This window comes from Lonchura striata, chromosome 15, assembly GCF_050655825.1.
Source record: "Lonchura striata isolate lonStrDom1 chromosome 15, ASM5065582v1, whole genome shotgun sequence".
Lineage (NCBI taxonomy): Eukaryota > Metazoa > Chordata > Aves > Passeriformes > Estrildidae > Lonchura > Lonchura striata.
This window is the reverse complement of record NC_140717.1, coordinates 10,929,071-10,943,983: the sequence shown is the minus strand read 5'-3', so window position 1 is coordinate 10,943,983 and position 14,913 is coordinate 10,929,071. Positions and strand designations below refer to the sequence as shown.

The window sequence follows — 14,913 nt, the reverse complement described above, 5'->3', positions numbered from 1 at the left end:
AAAGTCCCCTTCCCTCACTGTGGGAGGAGAACATCAAACCAGAAGGGTAAGAGAGCAGAACTCAGCTCCAAAATACCACTTCCTTGGACACCTAAGGACGTGCACACGCTCACAGCTCACTTCATCTGGACCTACACCAGGTCACGGGTGTGACATCACTTCAAGAAATAACAAATTGAAAGCCCAACAGATCAAACTGAGAAATAACCAACAGAACCAAGGGTGTCACCTTTATCCCCAGCAGCACTACTGTGTGTTTAAACTCAAAGTAACCCCAAATAAATCAGAGGGCCCTAGACCAAGTTGAATCATTGCTGCCTTCTGTTGAGTAAGTCAAGAAATCTTGGCTCAGGAGATGGCCTTACACTCTTTAATCTCCTACAGGACTTGCTGAGTAAGCAGTAAGTGCCACTTGTGCTGTATCTTTCTTCAATACTGTCTGAAGAGCCTAGATATTCCAGAACACCTGAAAGGATAGAAACTCTAGGGCAGAAAGAGTTTTTAACCTGTTTGCACCTGCCCTGCTGTCCTAGAAATGGGCTTTGCCTCCACCTCTGAAGCTTTCAGATATTCACAGGCATTTCCATGGCATCACAGCTATGGGTTTTAGGAAAAGCAGACACATCCAATTAGTATTTGGCTGGTTTAGCTCTGTGCTCTCAGGAGAAGATGACTTTGGGTCACTGGGAGGATCTTTCTGGTTTTTGCTCTCAGGAACTCGAGGTATCTTATTTCAGAGGACAGTTTTGATCAATAGGACTACAACAAGGTTGGAAGCTGCTCTGCTGTCACTGGCTCTCATCCTTCCTGTTATCCATAACATCACAGACTCCTTTTATTTTCTACTTTTTCTTTTTTCTGTCCTTCAGTGCACTGACTTAAACTAAATGTTGGTAATGACTACCAAAAGAAACCCCCCAAACAACAACAATTATTAAAAACTATGCCAAGTATGCTGAGAAAGAGAAACTGAGTGCCCATTAGTAAAGTTAGAGAGGAGCATTTAAAAATGGCAGATTTGTTAAACATGACTCATTTCTTTTCCTTCCTTTCATAAATCTTAGTACTTCCTTGGATAAGTGCCACACACTCAGTGTCTGGAACCTCATTCTAAAATGATGCTCCTGGTGTAACTGCTACCTGCTTTATTTACTAAAAGATCAAACAAACAAACAATAAAACCCCCTGAACTCAAAAACCAGCTTCACCTCTTTCTATCAAGGGTATTAAGTTAAAGCCAGGTTTTCTAATCCTCTAAACCTGTGCAGTGGCTGTAGGTGTGCAGCCACCACACTGCAGCTCCTCTCTGGGAAGATGACAGACCCATATTTGCTTTTCCAATTCCAGCTAAATGTACAAAGAAATGGAAAGATACTGAACCAGAATACAGCTGAAAAGGCAACAAAACTGACACCAGGCAAAGGTTTCCTTTCTGCCTCTGTAAACATTGCTTTTAATCTCATACGGTACAAATGATTCAAGTTCCACACAAATGAGTCAATGATAAAATTACCACATGATTTTTTTTTCCTGTCAAAATAAGCTTTCTTCCCAGCTACAAAGGCAAAAAGCAGAAACATTACATAAAAAATAGTTTTACCACTATATGAAACACAGAGTACAACTTTAAAATCACTGATGTGCTGCTGGAATGGAGACATAATTTTTTGTATTTGTCAATATTTTTGCAGAGCTGAGTGCAATTTTGTCTGTTTTATAAAAGAGAGCTGCCTTCTTTTTTAATTAAACTTTTAGAACTTTTCTTCCTAAAGTGCCTAAATAGAGTAATTCTATTTCAAATATTACCTTATATTTATATAGGAGCTCCCAAATATTGGTTCATTACATTTTCCTTCTGTTATTTTGGGGAATAAAACCTTGACCTTCCTGAAAGCACTGATTGTGAGTTCCCTCAGCAACATAAATCAATACTAATACAACCAAACCAAGTGGGATGGGGAAATTGGTCTGTTGGACTTGACCATCACTTTGCAATACAGAAGGTCAGAGCTGTAGCAATGGTGACTTACCCAAGCTTGAGAAAATGACCCAGCACAATAGAAAATACTGTGTAGTAAACCAAGAAATGGCAGCCTAACTTAAAAAAAAAAAAAGTTAGCATTTTTCCCTCCTGCCTTCATGTGAACCAACCTTGCACTTCTTTAAAAACATCCTCAAAATGAGACCACGTGAAGAGAAGCCCATCACCAGAAGGAAACCACATGGCTGAGAGCAGAGCCCACACGTGAGCTGATGTTTCTGGAAATGTTTAGGTCCTAATTTAGCCAGATGTATGTTAGCAGCATAACCACATAAAATATAAATAGTTCTAAAACATGTGGGGATGAGAAGTTTCATTGGCACAAGGCTGCAGTCACACTAAACATGACCCGTGCATGTGTAGCTTTACCTCTCTCCTCTGCCAAGGAATTGCTCTTCAGCTGAGAGCTGCCAGCTGTAAAAACTTCTTTTTGACAATGTGGACATGGGATGTGGACATTCACATTACTCTCTTGCAGCCTGTTCCCAACCTTTACTTTCAAATGTGGAAATTTGGACCCATTTTCAACCAGTCCAGAGCTTATGAAGAATAAACTGCCCTTTTAAAAATACTACTGTAACTTTTACCTATGCAGATTGCCAGGCTGAATTGTAAATGCAATCACTTGGCTTCCAGTGCACTCTAAAAATCAGGAGTCCCAGTCAGCAGGAATCAGTGCTCTGCACCCAGGTCCTGCTATTTCCATCAGTTTAAGCCTCTGTGCTGCAATTATGTGAATTGTCCACTTCTTCCCCCAGCCTCCTCCATGAAATGCATATGTAATGTAAACCCCATTTATCACACTGAAAATTGCTATTGCATTTAATCTTCCCAAAGAGACCAAAATCAAATTATGATGTGTAACGAATGATAACCTGTCAAATTCAAGGGAATACTCCCAATTTATCCCTCCACATCTAAAATAGAACAGGTCAAAGGGGTCTAGTGTAGAAGACATGGGCAGGAAGACATGATGTGAGAATACATAATGAGAAGATGAAAGCTCTCTAAATCTTTGCAGATTGAATGAAATCTAATTACATGCTGTATTGATTGTTGTGTATTACTGGAAAGAGACAGTGAAAAGGGAAAAAGGCAATTAGACTGAAACTGTAGTCTGACCTTCAATTGCTTTTGGCATGAAAGGTTATGCTCTACTTGGGGCATCAAAAATTCTTTATCCTCTATGTTGAATCATTAGCTACAGACTTAGATGCAAAACTGATTAGGGAAAAAAAAACAGTCAATTAAATAATTTTTTAAATTTTCCTCTTTAGAAAAAAAGTAAAGGTAAAGGAAGAAAATATGAAGGTGTTATCATTATGACATTTAATGAATTGCAACCAAGTCTAGCTGGTATGAGTTCTGTGTTGAATGACAATAAAATATATCCATCAATAGCAATACCACAGAAAAAAAAAAAAAAAAATATATATAGATTGCTCAACTAGGTCTATAATAACTCTGTTTTTCAAAATAAACATTGTACCCAAGGTCAAACATCAGGAGGTAATACAAAGTCTCACCAAGAAAATTCCACTGACACATTTCATTGCTTTCCTTTCCCTTTACATGCTCCAATCATTTGCTTCCACCAAACCCAGCAGCAGCTGAGGGAAAAGAAAGCTTTCAGAAATACTATTTTTCCCAAGTTGATAAAAAACCAGAGCACGAGCCAAATGAAAACTATTGTTTGGGTGTATGTCTGCACGACTCTGCACAGGGAATCATGGCAATTCTCATTCATCCCATTCTAAAAACTCTTGTTCTGCCAAAGATAATAGCAAGGACTGGCTTCCTCCTGACTTTCATGCACTGTCCTCTGTGTTCTGCACACACCTCCACAGGCACTGCACTCACTGATTTCATTCAGACTGAAAAGTTAATGAGTTCTCAAGTGATCCGTTTTGGATTGCCTCTTTATATGTTTGTAATGTTACTGCCTGTGTTTCTTTTCCTTGCAGAAGGTACACACTTCTAAATATAATTTTCCTGATTGTATGTAAACAAATACGTGTGACAGAAACAAAATTCTGTGCAGCTGCAGGGCTGGTCTCTCACAGAGTGGCTTTTTATTGCACTGGATCATCAACAGAGCCCCTAGAAAATCCAGATAGGTTTTACGAGTTCAGGTCTCATCCGAACAGAAGAGAAAAATAAAATAAAAGAACACTGAGATATTACCAAAACATACTTAATAGGCAGCTCTAAATTTGCTGATCTCAAAGGGAAAGAACCAAGAGCAGAAAACTCAAATACTGAGCTGGGCTGACCTGCTGCAATGATAGCACTGAGCTGGACTCAGTCTCCTGCTGCTTTGAGGGGTTCTGGGTATGCAAGGAACTCGTATTCCTCCTGAATAAAATCTGTCTACCCGTGTCTGTCTCTCCACATAGAGGAGACTTCGACCCACCTCATGACAAAGTGACATCCAACACAGCCTCAGTTGGCTCTCTAAGCTTGTGATCAGGCAGCATGTGCAGGACAGGGGCTGAGAAGCCTTATTCAACATGAGGAGAAGCTGCAGAGTGTTTGTGTCACAGCAGCCCTGCCGTGTGACACAGCACAGCCCTGTCAGACTGGCTCCCCTGGATCCCAGGCTACCTGAGCAGCAGTGATGCCCCTTAGGACATGAATACTGAGTCATGGGATTACAAACAGAACAGCACTGAGCAAACCCAAATAGAGATGCTCGGTCCTGATTTCACTTACAGCAATGCAACTCTGATTATTTCAGTGGAGCACTTCCTAATTTCTTAGGAGTTTTTCTTTTTGTTGAAACAAGATGGGGGGAAAAAGTATTTTTTTGATAATGATGATGAAAGAATTAATCCACATTTACGTACCACTGTGTAATAATAAGAACCTCAACAAGCACATCAGAGAAAAACTAAGGGGAAATAAATAGGAAATTTGAACAGCTGAACTTGAAACTTTCTGTATTTTTCTGTGTAAGAACTTCCAGGAAAAGAAGACTGCCTGCAGTGTTTGATATGACCTGAAGAAATAACGCAACACTAAGTTCAAATAATTTCACCATGAAGATGCATATCCAATAAATGGAATTAAAGAAGATGAAGAAAACAGTTCCCAAAAAAGAGGCTTGCTTCACAGAGAACTTCCAGTCATTGCATGCAATGGTGCCTGCCTAGCACGGTAAGGACTCCTGCTGATTCTCCAGGGGATGCTATGCTGAGATGAACACAGCACAGCAAAATCCTTCCCAAAGTCTCCCCTGTGAAGAACACCAAGAACAAATCATAGATTGGGCCAAAAAACCCCATTCATAGAGCTGTAATGGATAAATCTTGCAGAGCAATCTGATTTAGTTTGGGAACTTTGTGGCTTGATGGAATTCACAAGAATGATTTTCCTCTTAAATCCAACATTCTTCAAAACTGTTCCAAAATATGGTTAGAAAATGCAGCCATTTACACTTTCCTTCTAATTCCTGAATGTGTGGGTTTGAGACTAGCACCCCACTCCAGGTTCCCCCTCTCTCTGCCCTGTTTATCCAGAGGGGAGCATGAGGGGATGCCTGTTCCCTAACACTTGCTGGCACAAACTGCACATTACCATAACAGCCTAACTTACTCAGATTTATACATTCATTCACAAGGTAGTAATAGGAAACATACTTTATGCTAACCCTCCTATTTGTCTGCATTTTGAGGCTACAGTAGCCTTCCTTAAATCAATGTTACAAGTAAGATTTCCACAAGCAGCCTAGAAGCACATATTAAACGTACTTATACTAAAAATTGTATTTGTTGCAAAACACTAAATGTTACATTTATATTATAATCTTATACAAAAGTTCACTCCTTCAACCTTTTCTTGTCCAAAACACTGCTGTACTTAATCACATACTTATTTATTTGATGTCTCACACTTAGAACTTTACAAATCTATGCAAATACAAATGCAGTCATTTTGAAGAATTAGTTTCTATATGAAATGTTATCTGTCCTATAACAACTTTGATGGCTTAGCCTGTTTTAACTAACATGGGAGGGTTCTTTTCTTACCTACCAATATTTTTCAAGGCTGGTGAATTAGAATGGTAAGTCATAAAAAGAACTGGTGGATGCTTCCCTTCCTCGTCAATGAGTATAACAAATTTAAAAGGCAAAATCATTAGGGAAACATATGGGTGCTATGTTTAAACAGACCATTGATAGTGCACAATGTAAGAGCTCAGCAGAAGGGTTTTAAAGTAGTTCTGAAACCAAGTATATGACTTCCAGCTATAATCTAACACCGTATTTGCTATACAAACAACTTCCTATGCAGAGTTAATATATCCAGGCAAACTGTAAAACCTGGTCCAGTTTGTAGGGACTTGCTCTGATCCCAAAACCCCTGAACTGCATCCTCCTGAACTTTGCATCTATTGAGGAAGTCCTGACTTTGGACCAAGAGTTGGCAGACAGGCAGGGTGGTGGTGGGAGGCTGGACAAACCCCTCCAGCAAAACCCTGCACCACTTCTTGCGCTCGGTTTTCAGCACTTCAGCTCTGGGGTGGGTGCGATCGGTGCCTGGGCTCCCCTCCCCGGCGCGGGGACACTTCGGGGGCTCTTGCCCATCCTGCAGCACCTCCCGGGGCACAGGACATCCCCTCCCCGCCCCTCGTACCATTGAGCTGGTTGTAGACCACTTCCTCCAGGTGGTCCAGGCGCTGCAGGATGGACTCCCTGTCGGCCAGGCTGCCCACCTTGGCGCCGCGGCTCCTGGCCCGGCGGTCCGCGCTCCGGACGATCTGCACCAGCTCCTGGGAGCGGTCCTGGATCCTGCAGTAGACGGAGAAGAGGATGATGCCCACGAAGACCAAGATGTTCACCGTCAACAAAGTTTTGATTTTCCGTGCCACCGCCATGGGAGCCGCGGGCGCGGTGGCGGGGGGCGCATCCAGGCGCGGCGAGCGGCGGCCCCGCGGCCACCCGGCGAGGGGCGCGCCCGGGGCGCGGAGCGGAGCCGGGGCGAGCGGAGCGGAAGGCAGCGGAGCCAGGGGGAGCGGAGCCGAGGAGAGCGGAGCCAGGGGGAGCGGAGCTAACGGGAGCGGAGCCGAGGAGAGCGGAGCTGTCCTTCAGCACCGCCGCGCCGCTCCCCGCCCCGCGCCCGCCGTCGCCCCGCGGGGCCCGCGCCGCGGCGGGCAGGGCGGCATGGAGCGGCGCCGAGCGCTGCTGCTCCCCGAGCCTCCTCCTCCTCCTCTCCTCCTCCTGCTGCCGCTGCTCCCGCTCGCTGTCCGCCGCCCCAAACGCAGAGCGCCGGTGCGGAGTGACGTGCTCCGGGGGATCTCATCTACATGCACACGGCGGAGCCGCCCGCCCGCCCCGCCTCGCCCGCCCGCCTCCGCGCCCTGCGCAGCGGCCCCGCAGCGCCGGGGGCCGCATCGCGGCCCTGCTGCCCACCCGGAGAGCGCCCGTCCCGCCCGAGCGGCGCCGCGGCACCTCCTGGGGGCGGCAGGGCCGAGGTGTCCTTGGCTCCCGCAGGGGAGGCGATGCCCCACCCGTCGCAGCGGTGGAGAAGAGATGAAACAAGTTCGCACGCTCCCAGCGAGAGAGGGAGATGGTAACGCACCCAGCTCCGCGGGTTTCCCAGCAGCCCGAGTACGGCACTGGCTTGGGGTCCTGCATGGAAAGGACATGGTTAGCACCTCATCCACGGGCAAGAGAAGTTCTTGCCAAGCATCCAGAGAAATATAGACTCATAAAATAGTTTAGGTTGGCAGAAATGTTGAAAAGCCCGTCTGCTCCAAGCCCCCTGCTCATTGCAGGGACAGCTTCAATTAGTTCCCAGAGGAATTAGGAATTCAGTTAGGTTTCCCAGAGCCCTGTCTGAGCTGACCTCAAATATTTCCAGGGATGGGGCACCCACCACCTCTCTGGGCAACTTATGACAGCATTTTACCACCCTCATCAGAAAACATGTATTCTTTACATCTAGTTCAAATTGATAATCTCTCAGGTCATAACTATTAACTCTTTCATCTCAATACCTATGGGCATTACATATGGCCTTTCAAAAGCTTCTCCATTTATGTTCACAGTGATCCTCCTTTTATACAAAAAGATATATCCATGTCACTTAGAGGGTTGCATACCCTAGGGTATGTCTTGGTCCTGGGAATTTTTCTCCTTTCATCCTTCCTCCTGGTTTCAGAAGCAAATGTTACAACCTCCCCGAGTTCATTGAATCTTGACAAGTCCTGCTCAGGGTTTACTGAGATACAAATTCTCCACTGCTTCTGACCCTCCTGCCGCTCACCTTCTGCAAGACCCCTGGGGGTGCAGTTTCTTTCCTAGAGGAATTCGCCCCTGTTTTTTTGAGGATCACCAGTGAGACCTGTGTTGAGCAGAAAATACCTAAACTGGAGTTTCACCATCATGTTATCTTATCCCTGGAAGAAGATGACACAAGCTTCTGCAGTGTCATCTCTTCCAAGTATGGAAATATATACAGGATTTAGCTATTTCCTACATTACTGGATTCTTAAACACAAATAATGCCTAGGTGCTGGATCAGATCTTTCACTCAAGCTGTAGCAAAACTCTCTTAGTCACTCAGCAGAAGCAGCTCAGAATCTGAAATTTTCCAGTGCTTTGATTATTTCAGTAGTATTCTTATTGCAAATCCCTCACAGCATTACATTTTCCTAACATATAACAATTTGGTTTAAGAAAATATTGAACTAATACTCAAGTACAGCTTATTTGATGGCTCCACAACATTTAATATATTATAGCAACACCTGCTGGTCTTGATATGGTTAAGAATCTATTACATCCCTATTTCCATTATAAACTCCAAGTTCACAAGCTGGCCACAAGAATTCAGATTGGATTCTGACACGAGTTTATAGTTTGTCCCAAGGCTTATAAAACACCTTCAACTTTCTCAGAGAATTTACCAAGTTTTGATGAGGATTTTTTGCACCACTGCAGTTTTAAAGTGTCTTTCACAGACATGACTTCATCCATGACTGCCTTAGCTAAAGGAAACCACTTTTTGACCTAAGTAAATTCCTTTAATGGTCAGCTTAAAATATTCTCATATTCTTCTGTACACACCCCAGACTATGTTCACATGGCTGAAACCTCACCCAGTATCACTCAAATAATAGCGAGCTCGTGTAGCTCACTGTTCCTTCAAACAACTCAAAACAAGTTGCAAAAGAGATACTAGAGCTGACTGAAGGACAGCAGAAATGTTTCTGGACAAATTTCATGACCAAATGATATTTTATATTTTCCTTGGAACCAAACAAAAAGGCACTGTGATATTTTCACACAAACAGCACTTGAGCTGAAGCCGCTGTTTCCCTGCCCAAAATGGTCAGGTTCCAATTTTAATTCCCACAGAAAATACTTATGTTGCCAAAAGAAAATTTGATCAAAATCAATATATGTAACAGCTGGATTTCAGTGAAAATGCTCTACCTGAAACCACGGGAATCAGCTCTGATTGCTGATCCATTCTGCAGAGATCATGGGAAGGCATTGGTAGCTGTTCCCAACCAATGGATCAAGCCAGAGGCAATGCTGGGATTCCATTCCAAACCACAAATCCAGTTCCTCTCGCTGATTTTCACCCCTATTCATCCCCAGAGGGTTCCTATTTTCATTCATCATTGAAGATGGATCAGGAAGATGCTGTGAAGGCACACCAAGACACCGTGCATTCCAATGGCAGCCCACAGGCGATCACACTCCACATCCCTGTGCTCCCACTGTCCTCGGCCAAGGAACGCCTGGATGAAGGACAGCTGGCTGCAGATGTGGTGCCAAACAGCCAGAGGTAAGGACTCTGAAAATCCAGTCAGCTCTCTGAAATATCCACCTGCCACAGGCATCTCCCCGAAAGCAGCAAAGATGGTTTATTGCCTTGGGGCACTTCTGAGCTGCTACTGGGCTGTCAAACAGCTGAGGCTGTGATGGTAACAGCAGCATGTAAAACCAAACCTTGTTGTTGTCTGGGGTTCTCCTTGCAGCTCTGCTTGGTCTTGTGCAACGTTGACCTTACAACAATTATATTTGCTTCTGTTAACTCTTGGTTACTGCAGAACGCTCCACCTTGGCATGAAGATGTTGATACAGAGGAAAACTTCAGCTGCTTCTGCATTTAAAATCCTGTTCTACTTAGCTACTGAGCTATGAGACAGAAAATTTCACTTAAAATAACAAGGAACTAAAATGTTTTGAAGAACTCTAGTAAAGCATCAGTCTTACAGCTATTATGTACAGAGCCTATCATGCAGCTTCTCAAGGCAACAGACTCCAAGTCAACCTGACCCAGTTCATTTGGAGCTACAAACCTCAACCAATACACAATTTATGTTTTTTTTAGCCAGCTACTGAAATCTGTAGATTGTACAATAACTGAGTATGAACATACCCACCATCATCTGGATAGTTCTCAAGTTGAGTTTTCCCAAAAAGTGCTCAGAAAAATATATTAAAAGAGATCATGTGGAAGTGCCATCCCTACAGCAGAACCCTTGGAGGCACCACACCTTTAGTCCCAGGTGTGGTGAGCACATGCTTAAATAACCAGTGAGTTTCAATTTTCTATGAGGTGTCTTATGTTGAATTTAATTTTAAATGAGATGAAGGAACTGGCTGATGAAACAAAAATGTAAGATTTTACTTTTGAGAAAAGGCAAGAAGAGGCTGATTAAAAAGTTGCTTGAAAGTTTTTTGAATTTTAAAAAGCCTAGGTTGAAAAAAAATATTGAATTCAAGTTAATAACCATAAAATCATTCCCAACCACTTTTCCAAAAGGACAAGATTGATTCACCATTTCTAAAGAGACATACCTTTCTGATCATCCTGCTGCATGATATGAGACATTTGCAGGAATGAATAATGTGTAGAACGGAAGACTTTGATGTTTCAAGTATTTGAACACTATCTTTAAAGAAAAAGACACCACAGACAAAATATTATGCCAGTGCTGATCTGCAACTGCAGATTCCAGCTGTAGTTACTCACACACAGACATCACCTACCGTTTTCCCATGAAATCCCAACTGCATTTGCTAGGACTTTGCTTAGAGTTTTAACACAGACTAATATTTTTCTACTTAATTTTCTACTTATTTAGAAGAAAACAGCAGCAAAAGCAGCCAGCAGAGTCTCAGATCTGTGGAGCACCCAGACACACAGAGCTGAGGCCCTCACCCTGTTGCAAAGAGGCACTGCAGCCCCTCAGATACTGAGATGCCTTAAAATCTGAACACACATTTCAGAAATTATATATATAAGTGTGTGTGTGTGTGTGCGTATAACCATTTAATTCTGGCTGTAATTAATCACTTAATAAGTCAATAAGATTACACAGAAGTTTCATAAATGGAATTTGGGATGCTTCCTCTAAAACTGCAGCAATTCCCACTTGCACATGGGACAGTTCTTCAAATGTACAGCTCATGCTGTGTTCCTCCACCTGTGGCTGTGACACAAATATGCACTTCTTTTATATTCCCCCTGCTGCATTAAAGCTACAGGTTGACCCTGCAGAGTGAATTTATAATAGACAGCACAATTGCCAGCAGATCTGCTGCTTTCAAGCCTGTGAGATTGTGCTGATGACCACCCTGTAGTAAAAGCACACAGATAAAACTCAACAATTATCCAAACGTGCATTAAAACCCCCAATAAACCTGTCATTGTAAAACCAGAATATAAATAATGCCAAGACTAAAATATTCAGCCCACATACTTATATTTTACAAAGCTCTAATTTATAAACATTACAGCTCTCACCAATTTTAATAAGAATTGAGTGGAGCTACCTTTTTAAAATCCAATTGCATAGTCCTCCATCCATTTCCTATTGTTATCTCCTACTGTAATTCCTGAATAGCTGCTTGTTTGCTAAGAGAGGATTATCACCATTCACCATGATCAAAAATTTCTTGAAGGCACTTAGATTTACCCATGCAACAAGAGGAAAAGCTTCCTTGAGGCCCTTGTCTCCCCAAGTGACAGAGAGCTCAGCCCACCAAAAAAAGGGAAGGTGGCTGGGACCTGCCTGGCAGCTGCTGCCCTGCAATTCCAAGCTGCAGATTGATGTTTCTGATCATCCCCATAACTTATTGCAAAGAATTTCAGAGTTGCTGTGATAAGATAGAGACTCACACTGGAAATAAATCAGGGAAGCTTTCAAGGACAGCTTCTATGTTTATGAGAGTTGCAATAAAGAAAATAAATGTGCAAGAGATATATAAATGTAACTTAATATCCAGCTATTACAGATATAGAAATTACCTCATTATACTCATTGAAATCCATCTTTACTTATTCCTGATGCCAGAAAACTTACAAAGCCCTAAACAATGGCTAGGCTGTTAGCATGCTGAGACTTCTACTTTTCACACTGTCCAACATTATCTTCTGGTTCTGCTGTTCCTTCTTCTACTGCTCTCATGCACTGCACAGGCTTTAAAACAGAGACTGCTTTTTTGATAGGGCCGTTTTTAAAAAATGGTTCATGAATGATGCTCCTGATTCCAAGAGAAAATCAATTTTCAGCTCTGTCTGTGACATCTGTGGATTGTGATCCTCAGCTCTTCCTTGGAATCCATTTGTCTCATTTCCACTTCTACTCTTAAACAGCCAACCTTATGGTGGCACAATTTCCTGTCAGGTCTTTTATTAGTTTTTGATCAGATATTATTTTAGGAAACCAGATCAAGTTTCCTGTTCCAGCATGTTTTTAACACAGCAGTGCTGGCTTTGGGGAGAAGCCTTTTCTCAGAGCCATGTGGAGTGGAAGAGCTCTGCACTGGCACTAAAAAGGAAGGATGGAAGGAAGGAAGGAAGGATGGAAGGATGGATGTTGCTCCCTGTCCAATGCAGCTGAAAGCTGGTGAAAAAGCTGAACATTATCCCTGGCTTAGAATAGTTAAAAATGTTTTGCTCCTGGAATTGCACTGAATCCAATAGGGCATATTAATATTTGGCCATCATCGTAGCAGTCCCAGTTCTGCCAGGAGGAACAGGCTTGTGGGCATGTGCAGGTATTTGTCCAGGCTGATCCTCTGGTAGGAAAAGAAGCTCATACAATATTCATTACTGACTCATCTCTGTCTTGATGCACATTATTAAGAGCTGCCTGGCCCTCCAGCAACATCTTCACAACAAAATTAAGAAACACAGCCAGGCATCATGTCAAAGTCCTAAGAGATTAAATATTCTAAGTGCAGCAGCAGCACCAGGGTAAATTAGTATTGTTACCTCCTGACCCCCAGAGCTGCACCCAATGCTGGCTTTAAACAATAAAAATAATGAGATTTTTAGATTCCATTTATTTTGAAACAACAACTGGCAGCTTGAGAGAAGAAAACATGTTTTGGCAAATAAAGTTGACATTGACATTTTTAGTAAAGAATAGCTTTATGGTGCCTTGTCACTGGGCAAATCTGAAGAATCACTGCTGCCTCTGATGTATGATGTTTTTCACAGGGACAGTGTATGTATGAGTAATAAAGAACATTTAGTACAGTTTGTATCTGCCTTTAACAGAGATGTTCAGAATATTTAAATAGAAACCAAAACATTTCTAGCACTGAAATCTTCAATGTATTTTTAAAATATTTCATCTTAAAGAAAAAGAAAAGTTAAAGGCTGATGCATAATAGAATTCTATCCTAAAACTATGCCAGTGAGAAGCCTTGACAGATGGAAGTAGGATGACAAAACCACATTCATTTAATTGGGTTGGATTTCCTAATATTCCCAGTGAAGGGCAAAGTCCAATGTAACAGTTTTGGAGAGAGTTTTTGGGGGGCTTTGTTTTTTTGGTTTTTTTTTAATACACTTGAAAATGAGCCAGTCAGTAGGAAAAGAACATTTAAGACTATATTAGACTATGCAAATGTTTTCAGAACTGTTCTGTCTTTTCCTGCTCCAGACCACAAAGCTTCTCTAGCTTTCAATTTCTCCTGAAATTTTTCTGAAAACAGGGGACAGCTTGCCACAAGGGAAGTGACAAAATTTGCTTTTATTAATCTTCCTGTCAATTGATTTGGAGACCATATGGAGTTTAAAACACAAAGAAGTCCAAACCAAGAAAAACAAGGAGAACCAAGGGATCTATCAGGAGGCAGCAAAAGTGCAATGGTGAGGGGTGCTGCAGGTAGGCAGAGACATGCAGGTATGACATGCACACATATTCATCACCCTTTTAGCTCTAGATGCTGGGAAGACATTCTCTATTATTCATTACTTCTGTGGTGAGCAGACAGATTAAGCATTTTTCCCTATTAATTAATCTTGCTCTGGGCTATGAAATTGAAAAGCTTCATTTATTTATATATTTACTTATTTTGAGGGAAAATGATTTCTCAGCAAAGCCCTCCCCAGGGAAACTGCAGCATCAAAGCCTGTGGCCAGGCTCCCAAGCATTCCATACTGTGCCTGCCTTCAGCCACTACATCATGATATATAATTACAGACACAGATCACTCACTGCTTTGGATACTAAATACTGGGAGATATTTTACACTGGGGGCTTGATTGTGATACAAAGGACAGATCACATCCCACTGATATAAAGGAAATGTGAAATGGATCAGGTCTGAAGTATTCTTTATATTGTTTAGTATTATATACTATATCCAACACACATCCAGTGGTATCAGCTCACCAAAAAAATCATGGCATTGAATCCTTTCATGTCCATTGAGCTGCTTTTGATTTGCATAAAGCAAGGATGAGCACTAAGCAGTGTGTGGGCTGAGCAAGGGTGTTATTGGTGGTGGGTGTTGCCCTCCACCCCTGAGGCACACAGATCCCAGGAGGACATGGCTGGACTGAGCTTAGCAAGGAGCTGCCTTGGTCTGAAATCCTGGGCTTTTAGCTGCTGTTTC

The 14,913-nt window shown here is 42.5% G+C and overlaps 1 protein-coding gene across 6 annotated transcripts in view; it reads right to left on the bottom strand.

The window, feature by feature from the left end:
- GALNT9 (polypeptide N-acetylgalactosaminyltransferase 9) overlaps positions 1-7,703 on the bottom strand; it is a 129,946-nt gene extending 122,243 nt beyond the window's left edge. For 5 of the 6 annotated variants that reach the window (XM_085593130.1, XM_021544476.4, XM_021544475.4 and 2 more), the window contains exons 1-2: positions 7,453-7,703; positions 6,677-6,831 (exon numbers count right to left, since the gene is read on the bottom strand). In XM_085593130.1, coding sequence (XP_085449256.1) covers positions 6,677-6,831; positions 7,453-7,688 — 391 coding nt within the window. In that variant the 5' untranslated portion in view covers positions 7,689-7,703. Of the gene's footprint in view, positions 1-6,676; positions 7,043-7,452 lie in introns of those variants that run through there. The other variant, XM_021544474.4, reaches the window with a different exon arrangement.
- Between the last annotated feature and the right edge of the window lie 7,210 nt (positions 7,704-14,913).